At 42.1% G+C, this 12,602-nt stretch overlaps 1 protein-coding gene across 1 annotated transcript in view; it reads right to left on the bottom strand.

The window, feature by feature from the left end:
• armh3 (armadillo like helical domain containing 3) overlaps positions 1-12,602 on the bottom strand; it is a 191,367-nt gene that overhangs the window by 69,437 nt on the left and 109,328 nt on the right. The window contains exons 22-23 of the mRNA XM_059947083.1: positions 4,978-5,104; positions 3,996-4,071 (exon numbers count right to left, since the gene is read on the bottom strand). Coding sequence (XP_059803066.1) covers positions 3,996-4,071; positions 4,978-5,104 — 203 coding nt within the window. The remainder of the gene's footprint in view (positions 1-3,995; positions 4,072-4,977; positions 5,105-12,602) is intronic.

The following is a 12,602-nucleotide window of genomic DNA, read 5'->3' as shown; positions in this document are numbered from 1 at the left end:
AAAGTGGATAGTGGAAGCTTTCTCAAGCATGTAAAAAACAACAGATGAGAGTAGGACTGCTAGAAAATGAGGCTGGAGAAATAATAAAGGGGGCCAAGGAGATGGAAGATGAACTAAATGAGTATTTTGCATCAGTCTTCACTGTGGAAGACACTAGCAGAGCGCCAGATGTTGAAGGGTATGAGAGAAGAGAAGTGAGTGGAGATACTATTTACTATTACAAGGGAGAAGGTACTCAAAAAGCTGAAAGACCTAAAGGTACACAAGTCACCTGAAGCAATTAAACTGCATTCTAGGATTCTGAAAGAGATCATGATACAGATTGTGGACGCATTAGTAATGATCTTTCAAAAATCATTGCATTCTAGTATGGTGCCAGAGGACTGAAAATTGCAAATGTTACTCCACTCTTTAAGAAAGGAGGAAGACAGCAGAAAGGAAATTATAGACCAGTTAGCCTGACCTCAGTGGTTGGAAAGATGTCAGAGTCAATTGTTAAGGATGAGGTTGTGGAGTACTTGGTGACACAGGACAAGATAGGAGAAAGCCAACATGGTTTCTCCAAGGGAATTCTTTGAGTTTACACATAGGATAGATAAAGGGGATGCAGTGGATGTTTGGCACGTGGCCAAGTGGTTAAGGTGTTGGACTAGCGATCTGAAGGTCGTGGCACTTAACCACACATTGCTCCAGTCCACCCAGCTGAAAATGGGTACCGGCAAAATGCAGGAGTTAACCTCGTGATAGACTGATGTCCTATCTGGGGGGGCGGGGGCAGTCTCGCTTCAGGCCACGGAAACTGGCATAAGCACCGGCCTGAGGAGCCGATAAGGCTCGGGACAAACTTTAACATTTTAACTTTAAATGGATGTTGTACATTTGAACTTTCACAAGACCTTTAACAATGTGACACACATGAGGCTACTTACCAAGTTAACAGCCTATAGCATTACAGGAAAGTTACTGGCATGGTTAGAGCATTGGCTGATTAGTAGGTAGCAGCAAGTAAAAATAAGAGGATCCTTTTCTGGTTGGCTGCCAGTGACTAGTGGTGTTCCGCAGGGGTCGGTGTTGGGACTACTTTGTTTTATGCTGTATATCAATGATTTAGATAATGGAATAGGTGACTTTGTTGCCAGATTTGCAAATGATACAGAGATTGGTGGAGGGGCAGGTAGTGTTAAGGAAACAGGTAGGCTGCAGAATGCAGAAGGACTTAGACAAATTAGGAGAATGGGAAAAAAAGTGGCAAATGAAACACAAAGTCAGAAAATGCATGGTCATGCACTTTGGTTAAAAGTTCCCAAGGCTACTTTCTTTTCACCTACAATCACAGCAAACAGTTCTGTTACAGTTATGATCACAGAATAAATACAGCAAAGTTATGGTTAAGGTGCTGGTTTCCCGAGGCTCAACTACTGATCTAAGGTTCAAATAGCAGCAGTGCTTTTATATTCAAGCAGTTAAATAAATTTCGATTAAAAATACAGCAATTATTGATGAGTCTGGAACAAAAATCCACTAATCTATACTAAGAGGTTATCAATTTTGAATGAAAAATTAAAAAAAATAATTATTATTTGAACAGAGCTAAACTACAAAATGTGATCCAAAGGGACTTGGAGGGTGCTCTGTACATGAAATATAAAATGGCAGCAATGACTGCAAGGTAAGTAAGCTGGTCTTTATTGAAATTTCAATGAAAAATTAGCAGCATTCCAGTGAAATCACAGAACATAGGATGAGAATTAGGCCATTGAGCCCATCGAGTCTACTCTGCCATTCGATCATTACTGATTTATTTTCCTTCTCAACCCCATTCTCCTGCCTTCTACCCATAACCTTTGACACCCTTAATAATCAATCTCCACATTAAATATACCAAGTAAGTTGCTCATTTTAGATTGACATGAAGAAGAATTTCTTCTCTCACAAAGTTATTAATCTTTGGAATTCAGTACCGGAGTACCCTGTACCAGTCAATAATATATTTAACAGAGAGACTGACAGGCATTAAACTATCAGGGAAACAAGAACAAGGAAGTGGCACTGAGGCCAAATTAGATGGACCATAACCTTACTGAATGGTGAAGCAGGCTTGAGAAGCCATGGGCTGATTTCTTATGGTCTTGTGAGATGATCAGATTGCTGATATCTGCTAGGTAGAAAATGTCCTACATAACCAAAGCATCAACAATTCACAATCACTTCCCTGGCTGTAACACTTTCAGTGTTTGCTTAAAGTTGTAAAGGACACAAAGTGCACATTAATTATTATCTTGGAGATACAAGAGACAGCAGATACTTGAATCTAGATCAACAAAAGAACTACCGGAGGAATTCAGTGGATTGAGTAGCACTCGTCGAGATCCTTCATCTGGACGAGAAGTTCCCAACCTTTGTTATGCCATGCACCCCTTCCAGTAACTGAGAGGTCTGTGGACCCCCGATCTGTACTGAACGAGGATCTTGTGGACAACGTGCCAAGGAGCGGTGAGAAAGGAAAACAACTTACACCAGGAACAATTCAGCCCACTGACACACCAGTGTGAGTCCTCATTGAGATCTTCATAGATACAAGGCACATACAGTGGAGCAGCCTCCTCTGCTCCAGCAGAGAGCTGGGTCTAATCCCAACCTTTGGGACAGCCTTCACGTTCGCCCCGTGACTGCATGGGGCTCTTCTGGGAGTTCCAGTTTCCCTCCATATCCCAAAGGTGAATGATCTTGACCCAAAACATCAATTTCCCTCCACCTGATGAATTCCAACTGCAGTTTTTTTTTGCTGTATATTAAGGTTTGGGAAATTGTCACTTCCTAAGCATTTAAAATATTTACATAAAATGCTGGAGAAATTTAGCATATCAGGCCCCGTCTATAGTTGGCATTTTGGGCTGACACCCTTCATCAGGTCTCAGCCCAAAACATTGACTCTTTATTTCCCTCTATCTATTGCTGACTTGCTGAGTTTCTCCAGCATTTTGCATGTGTTGTACAAGATTTCCAGTATCTGCAGACTGTATTGTATTTAAGCACTTTTGTTTGGTATACACTAAGTGATACAGCACAGATATTGCAATATTCCCTAACTCAGCAGGTTATATGAAGGCAAACCAGTCACTGTGGCCAGCATTCAAGAGGCCCTTTAGCCCCAATGGTCACTGAGAGTTACACTTGTTTTTTTTTTGAAAACTTTTTTTATTGTGTTTTTAAATGATTACAGAGTAAAGTATGGAAAAAAAATGTATATAACCCTTCCCCCCTCCCCTTAACCCCTCCCCCCTAACTTCCCTATAGAAAAAAAAGAAAGAAAAAAAAAAGAAAGAAAGAGTGCCTGGTTGTTGGAAGATCCCCACATGCTCCATGGAGTTCGTAATAACTTTAGTATATATATTTATTTATTTCCCCAAGTAACCAATTGTTTCATTTTCAGAGCACCTAGGGCACCAAATTTTCAGAAGTGTTTCATATTTATCTCTTAAATTATAAGTAATTTTTTCTAATGGAATACAGCCATAAATTTCTTTCTTCCAACAATCTATACTTAAATATGTATCCGATTTCCAAGTAACTGCAATAGCCTTTTTGGCTACTGCCAATGCAATTTTTATGAATTCTTTCTGATGTTTATTTAGTTTGAGTTTCGGTTTTATCCCTTCAACATCACCTAGTAAGAGTAATATTGGATTATGAGCAAGTTGTGTTCCTATAGCTTGTTCCAGTAGAAGTCTTAAATTTGTCCAAAAAGGTTGAATTTTAGAACAAGACCATGTAGAATGTAAAAAAGTACCAGTTTCTTGGTTACATCGGAAACACTTATCAGATAAATTTGGATTTAATTTATTTATTTTTTGTGGTGTAATATATAATTGATGTAGAAAATTATATTGCACTAATCTTAACCGAACATTTATTGTATTTGTCATACTATCAAGACATAATCTTGACCAATTTGTTTCTTCAATTTTAATATTCAAGTTACACTTGTTTCTTACCTGACGTTGACCAGCGCGTGCGTGACCTTGCTTGCCGGCTCCTTCCACTGACCGCTGTTTGTTGAGAGCCTCAGAACTGGGACAGAGCAGAAACAAAATTGACCAATATACGCTAAACACTCTTCCACGGATACACTTTTAGAGCGGACAACATATTGTGCCTATCACACCCCCATGGACAACCTGAAGGAAGGGAGGTTGAAGGAGATTTATTTAGGAGGTTCTGGGAACTATACTATGGAGAGAGGGACTGATGTGGCAGAAACCAGCCTGCAACATTGGGGGCTGAAATGAGGGAGACACACAAGACCATGAGACACAAGAGATTATGCAGATGCTGGAAGTATTGAGTAACACAGAGAGGAAATGTTGGAGAAACTCAGCAGAACAAGCAGCATCTATGAAGAGGAATAAACAGTTAACATTTAGGCTGAGACCCTTCACCTAGTCCTGATGAAGGGTCTCAGCCTGAAATGCCTCCTCCAGTGATGCTGCCTGACCTGCCAATTTCCTCCAGCATTTTGTGTGCGAGACACACAAAATGTTGGACTAACACTTCCAAGGCTCCAGATTCTTGCAATAAAATCCTCTAATCCCCGATCATTTTAGCCAAAAGGTCACAGGATTTGTCTCCATCTCCAGAGTCTTCCACAAATAACTCAATCAGACTCTCCAGCGTGCTATAGAGTGAAAACTGCAGAAACTATTTTTGCAGTGCAAGAGTGAACTGTGACTGCCCATCTACCTTCCATGGCAGACAAAGATTAAAGGGGACATGCTAGTATCAAAATGTACCTCTCAACACGGTCACTAAAAAACTCATCAACTCGTTACCATGATGGCTTTTGTCAAATCTCACACAGGAATAGTAACCCTCCTCCCAGCCCCACCCTCAAATAGGCTTGTCCTGCTGTAAAGGACTTCGGAACAACCTGAGCTGGTAAGTCAATGCAAGTCCACAACCATCCATAGAGAAACTCACCCATTGAATACAAGTTATCGAAGACTTGGTGCATTCGAATGATTTCGTAGTAAAGTTCATCGTAACTGCTCGGTGTGGGAAGGAAAGTGTCACCGTAGGTAATGAACACGTTGAACAAATTCACCACCTGCAAATGAGAGGAAGGTGCGGCCCAATTAATCCCTCATCGTGCCTGAGGAATGGTGGAAAACACAATGGGTACAAAGCTGCCATCCCACATACCAGCACGAGTCCGAGACCTTCATAGACACAGTGGCACAGGTGCCAGAGACCCAGGTGTGTGGAGTTTGCACGTTCTCCCTGTGAGTGCATTAGGGTCTCCCCTGGGAGCTCCAGTTTCCTCCCACAACTAAAACGTGCAGAAGGGGTTAATTGTCACTTGTGTGTAGAAGAGTGGGAGAATCTGGGCCATGTTATAGAATTGTGGAGAGGGTAAAAAAGGAATAATGCAGTATTGATGTAAATTGACAGTGTGGGCTGAAAGGCCGCTTTCTAGGCTGTATCTATGATGCTGTGACACTCCACGATGTTAACTCTACAACTACCGTGAGTGTCTGCAAGAAAATGAAACTCACGGTGGAATATGGTGACATATAGGCACCTTGATAATAAATTTACTTTGAATTTTGAACAACAGCTGTGATGCTGAGGCGTGCATTACCATCATCTGAACACCTTGAAAACATGAAGATATCCTGCTATCAGAGAACAGATTGAATCTGTTTGACAGCCTCAAACGGATTTGTGGATTTGTATCCACATCGACTATGCAAACTAATCTATGCAATGTACATTGCATACATTATATTGCACATTAACATCTCAACGTCAATCTTGTCACATCACTTTAGGACTATTTTATTTCAATAAGATCACCTTCATTCTTCTAACTCTTAAAGAACACAGGCGTAAACTTCAATAAGAGCCGTCTCATTCAGGAAATTAGCTCAGTGAATGGTTTTCTATCCATTCTTATGCTGGGCTTTGAAGCTGCACACTCAGGGCTTTGCGGAGACCCTGTGTTCAATCTGCAGGAGCAATCCTAAGCTTCTGGTTGCCAGTCACTATGACTTCAGTCTACGGGCTCTTGCACTGTCACAGTGAGGCTCAACACAACCTGGAGGAATAACATCAAATCTTTTAACACATGCGCATTGCAGCCTGCTGCACTCAGTGTCAAATTCTCCTACTTTAGTTAGCTCGTTCTTGTGTTTTTAAACAGGATTAGCCATTTAACCTGATATCTGGCAAAATCTGGAGAGTAAGGGCAAAGGTCAAAGTCCAGAGCTCAGCGAGTCCGGATGTAGAAACCTGAGGGTCAAAGACTGGAGGTAAAATCCTGAACGAGTCAGGAGGGCTTAGGTTGATGGAGTTGGGAGTCACAGTCCCAACGTCAAACCCTCAATCACCGTTCCGGCTGAAGTCCGAAGTTGGAGCCTTGGAGTCTGAGAATTGAGGGACAAGGACTGGAGGCCGCCTGTGCTGGGGATGTTGGACTGTATGGATGTGTGAGATAGGAATGGGCCTCGTTTTGCTGATCTTGTTTGTTTTGTTACTGCTGCCTTTCCTTGCCCTGTTCTGCTAAATATTGTGGGCATGCTGTGCAGTTGCTGGAATGCGTGGCGACATGTGTGGGCTGCCCCCAGCAACTCCTTCAGTGTGCTGGTTGTTAAGGCAAATGGCACATCTCACTGTGTTTTGATGTACTTGTAATAAATAAATTGAATCTGAAATCACCCTCACCTTTTCTCCTTCATTTGTATTCCCAGCCCTCCCTTAACTAAACTCAATTGTCTCTCTTTCTCAGTTGTCGGAAACATTAGCTGCTTCTCTCTGCACAAATGAGGCCTGTCCTGCTGAGTGTTTACAGCATTTTCTGTTCTGTTTTATTTCCGCTTTTCAATAGAATAATTGAAGATAAAACTACAATCTCAACTCCAGTACTGTTAACCTTCCAAACACTCATGAAGCACAGGGAGAAACTATTTCATAAACACCAGCGATTCTGCAGATGCTGGAAATCCCAAGCAAACAATGCTAGAGGAACTCAGTGAGCCATGTGGTATCTATGGTGGGGAATTAACAATTGACATTTCAAATTGAGTCCTGATCATTTCCTACAAAACAAAACAGTGTCATGAATAGCTGTGATGCTCAAAGAGCTCAAAGCCATCTATGAACATGCTTTGACAGGGAGAATGAAAGTAAACCTGTATGAATCCCTGCACCACCTGGTGACTCTGTGATCTCTGAATTGGAGGACGATGACGTCAGGACACCTTTCAAGAGGGTGAACCCTCACAACGCACCAGGCCCTAATGGTGTACGTGGTGGGGCACTGAAAACCCCTTCCAACCAAATGGTGGGAATGTTCAAGGACATTTTCAACCTCTCACTGCTTCGAAATGGTGATGATCATGGCAGTGCCTAAGAAAAGCAGGGCAAGCTGCCTCAATGACATGATATTTACTGTGAGTGTTCTGCGAAGCTGGTCATGGCTAGAACCAACTCCTAAGCAAGGACCTGGACCCACCAGCTTGCCTATTGCCACAATGGGTGTGCAGCTTGGCCAATCTCACTGGCTCTACACTTGGCCTTGGATCATCTGGACAATAGGAATACTTAAGTCAGGCTGCTGTTTATTGACTATAGCTGTGTTCAACACAATCATACCCTCAGTTCTAATCAAGAAGATCTAAAACTTGCGCCTCCGTACCTCCTCTGCTACTGGATCCTCACTTACTCAAGGGGAGTCCGCACATCTCCTCAAATAATTCCCTCAAGGAAACCATGCTGACTTTGTCCCATCTTGTCCTATGTCACCAAGTACTCCATAACCCCATCCTTAACCACGGACTCCATCAGCTACCCAGCCACTAAGGCCAGGCTACCTGGTCTATAATTTCCTTTCTTAAAGTGTGGAATGACATTTGCAATTTTCCAGTCCTCTGGCTCCATGCCAGAGCCCAGTGATTTTTGAAAGATCATTACTGATGCCTCCACAATCTCTACTACTACCTCTTTCAGAACCCTAGGGTGCAGTTAATCCGGACCGGATGACCCTCAGGTATCTGAGCTTTATGAGCTGGTAACAGAAACTGCACTCACTTCTCTTCCCTCGCACCCTTCAATACCTGGCACACTGCTAAGTGTCTTCCACAGAGAACACTGATACAAAACACTCATTTAGTTCATCTGTCATCGCCTTGGCCCCCTTTATTATTTCTCCACCCTCATTTCTAGCAGTTCTATATCCACTCTCATCTCTCTTTTATTTTTTTTTACATACTTGAAAAAGCTTTCACTATCTACTTTGATATTGTCTGCTAGCTTGCTTTCATATTTCATCTTTTCCCTTCTAATGATTCTTTTACTTGCTCTCTGTAGGTTTTTAAAAGCTTCCCAATCCTCTGTCTTCCCATTAATTTTTGTTTTATTGTATGTCCTGTCTTTTGTTTTTGCATTAGCTTTGACTTCCCTTGTCAGTCACGGTTGTACTATTTTAGCATTTAAGTATTTCTTTGTTTTTGAAATACATCCATCCTGCACATTCCTCATTTCTCCCAGAAACTCACACCATTGCTGCTCTGCTGTTATCCCTGTTAACATCTCCTTCCAATTTACTTTGGCCAACTCCTCTCTCACACTATAATTTCCTTTAGTCCACTGAAATACTGCCACATCAGACTTCACTTTCTCCCTATCAAATTTCAATTTGAACTCAATCATATTGTGGTCACTGACTCCTGATGGTTATTTTAGCTTAAGCTCCCTAATCTGCTCCAGTTCACTACATAACACCCAATCCAATATAGCTGATTCCCTAGTAGGCTCAACACCAAACTGCTCTAAAAAGTCATCTTGTAGGCATTCAAGAAACTCATTCTCAAGATCCACTTCCAACCTGATTTTCCCAATGTTGAAATCTCCCATAACTATCATAACATTGTCCTTTTGACACACTTTTTCTATTTCCTGTTGTAATCTGTGGTCCACATCCCAGCCACTGTTGGATTGTCTGTATATAACTGTCATCAGAACCCTTTTACCCATATAGTTTCTCAACTCAACCTGCAAGGATTCAACAACTTCCAATCCTTTATCACATCTTTCTACAGATTTGACGATATTCTTTCCCTCCAGAGCCACCCCATCCCCTCTGCCGACCTTCCTATCCCTCCGATACAACTTGTAACCTTGTAATTCAGTCCCAACTACAACCATGATTCAGTGATGACCACAACATCTGTAAAAGTGCAACAAGATCATCCACCATACCTCTTATACTCTTCTTCAGCTCTATCAGATTTCTAAATGGACAATGAAGCCATAAACAGTAGTATCGGTATTTTTCCTCTCTTTTTGCACTACTTATCTAATTCCATTTTCAATTTAATTAATTTAAATATACAAGATGGTGCCAGCAACCAATGGTGACACCCTGCAGCCAGTCCATGAAAGTACTACTACTTCATTTAAACATGGTTCTACTACGAAACTGGTTGTGATTGGAGCCTACAATTTATACTTTGATGTTAAGTTTTCGGGCTGATCTGAGTGTCAGCCTGTGATCTGGCGATTTTGCTGTCTCGGAGAATTCAGTGAGGTTGAGAGAGGAGTGTGTGCCATAATGGGCAGAGCGCAAATCCACGATTGGTTGAAACATGGAATAAAATTGACACCGAAGAGGATGAGAGTGGAAGATGAATGGGTGTTCAGCTCTGTGTGCCTGCGCTTTACCCGTGCAAAAGGTGACTTCAATCTACATATAGATTAGGTGAACCAAATTGGTAAGGGTGCTGAGGAAGAGGATTTCTTGGAATGTATGCGGGATGGTTTTCTGAACCAACATGTCGGGGAACCAACTAGCGAGCAGGCCATTCTAGACTGTGTATTGAGCAATGAGGAAGGGTTAGTTAGCAATCTTGTCGTGCGACGCCCCTTGGGAAAGAGTGACCATAATATGGTGGAATTCTTTATTAAGATGGAGAGTGACATAGTTAATTCAGATACAAAGGTTCTGAACTTAAAGAAGGGTAACTTTGAAAGTATTTGAAAGAATTAGCTAAGATAGACTGGCAAATGATACTTAAAGGGTTGACGGTGGATATGCAATGGCCAGCATTTAAATATCGCATGGATGAACTACAACAATTGTTCATCCCAGTTTGGCAAAAAAATAAACCAGGGAAGGTAGTGCACTGGTGGCTGACAAGGGAAATTAGGGATAGTATCAATTCCAAAGAAGAAACATACAAATTAGCCAGAAAAAGCGGCACACCTGAGGACAGGGAGAAATTCAGAGACCAGCAGAGGAGGACAAAGGGCTTAATTAGGAAAGGGAAAAAAGATTATGAGAGAAAGCTGGCAGGGAACATAAAAACTGACTGTAAAAGCTTTTATAGATATGTGAAAAGAAAAAGATTGGTTAAGACAAATGTAGGTCCCTTAGTCAGAAACAGGTGAATTGATCATGGGGAACAAGGACATGGCAGACCAATTGAATAACTACTTTGGTTCTGTCTTCACTAAGGAGGACAGAAATAATCTTCCGGAAACAGTAGGGGACTGAGGGTCTAGTGACTTGGAGGAACTGAGGGAAATACATATTAGTAGGGAAGTGGTGTTAGGTAAATTGAAGGGATTAAAGGCAGATAAATCCCCAGGGCCAGATGGTATGCATCCCAGAGTGCTTAAGGAAGTAGCCCAAGAAATAGTGGATGCATTAGTGATAATTTTTCAAAACTCTTTAGATTCTGGATTAGCTCCTGAGGATTGGAGGATAGCTAATGTAACCCCACTTTTTAAAAAAGGAGGGAGAGAGAAACCGGGGAATTATAGACCGGTTAGCCTGACATCGGTGGTGGGGAGAATGCTAGAATCAGTTATCAAAGACGTGATAACAGCACATTTGGAAAGCGGTGAAATCATCGGACAAAGTCAACATGGATTTGTGAAAGGAAAATCATGTCTGACGAATCTTGTAGAATTTTTTGAGGATGTAACTAGTAGAGTGGATAGGGGAGAACCAGTGGATGTGGTATATTTGGATTTTCAAAAGGCTTTTGACAAGGTCCCACACAGGAGATTAGTGTGCAAACTTAAAGCACACGGTATTGGGGGTATGGTATTGATGTGGATAGAGAATTGGTTGGCAGACAGGAAGCAAAGAGTGGGAGTAAACCGGACTTTTTCAAAATGGCAGGCAGTGACTAGTGGGGTACCACAAGGCTCAGTGCTGGGACCCCAGTTGTTTACAATATATATTAATGATTTAGACAAGGGAATTAAATGCAGTATCTCCAAGTTTGCGGATGACACGAAGCTGGGCGGCTGTAAGGAGGATGCTAAGAGCATGCAGAGTGACTTGGATAGGTTAGGTGAGTGGGCAAATTCATGGCAGATGCAATTTAATGTGGATAAATGTGAGGTTCTCCACTTTGGTGGCAAGAACAGGAAAACAGATTATTATTTGAATAGTGGCCGATTAGGAAAAGGGGAGGTGCAACGAAACCTGGGAGTCATTGTATACCAGTCATTGAAAGTGGGAATGCAGGTACAGCAGGCGGTGAAAAAGGCGAATGGTATGTTGGCGTTCATAGCAAGAGGATTCGAGTACAGGAGCAGGAAGGTTCTACTGCAGTTGTACAAGGCCTTGGTGAGACCACACCTGGAGTATTGTGTGCAGTTTTGGTCCCCTAATCTGAGGAAAGACATTTTTGCCATAGAGGGAGCACAGAGAAGGTTCATCAGGTTGATTCCTGGGATGGCAGGACTTTCATATGAAGAAAGACTGGATCGACTAGGCTTATACTTGCTGGAATTTAGAAGATTGGGGGGGGATCTTATTGAAATGTATAAAATTCTAAAGGGATTGGACAGGCTAGATGCAGGAAGATTGTTCCCGATGTTGGGGATATCCAGAACGAGGAGTCACAGTTTAAGGATAAAGGGGAAGCCTTTTAGGACCGAGATGAGGAAAACCTTCTTCACACAGAGAGTGGTAAATCTGTGGAATTCTCTGCCACAGGAAATAGTTGAGGCCGGTTAATTGGCTATATTTAAGAGGAAGTTAGATATTAGCCACAAGGGCAAAGGGGTATGGAGAGAAAACAGGTACAGGGTTCTGAGTTGGATGATCAGCCATGATCATACTGAATGGTGGTGCAGGCTCGAAGGGCTGTATGGCCTACTCCTGCACCTATTTTCTATGTTTAATCTATATACTTACAGTAATTTATAGTTTTTATGTATTACAATGTACTGCTGCTGCAAAACGACTAATTTCACAACACATACCAGTGACATTAAACATGATCCTAATTCTGAGGTTGCCGGCTGGTGGCGTAGTGGCATCAGCGCCGGACTTTGGAGTGAAGGCTCCCGAGTTCGAATCCAGCTGGCTCCCATGCACACTTTCTTCCTCGTTGGGTCGAGTGTTGAGCTAGCAACTCGGCCTCGTAAAAACAAGAAAGCCCGCTAAAAAAAAAGGCTGTCACGATGGCGTCCCAATGTCTCCACTCGGAGTTAAGGGCTTTCTTCTTCTTCCTAATTCTGAAGCTTTGCCTGATTGGCTGAGTTTCACCAGCATTTTGTGCATGCTGCTTGAGAAAATATTTCTCTGC

The sequence above is a fragment of the Hypanus sabinus genome, chromosome 22 (genome assembly GCF_030144855.1).
Source record: "Hypanus sabinus isolate sHypSab1 chromosome 22, sHypSab1.hap1, whole genome shotgun sequence".
Lineage (NCBI taxonomy): Eukaryota > Metazoa > Chordata > Chondrichthyes > Myliobatiformes > Dasyatidae > Hypanus > Hypanus sabinus.
This window is presented reverse-complemented; position numbering and strand designations above follow the sequence as displayed.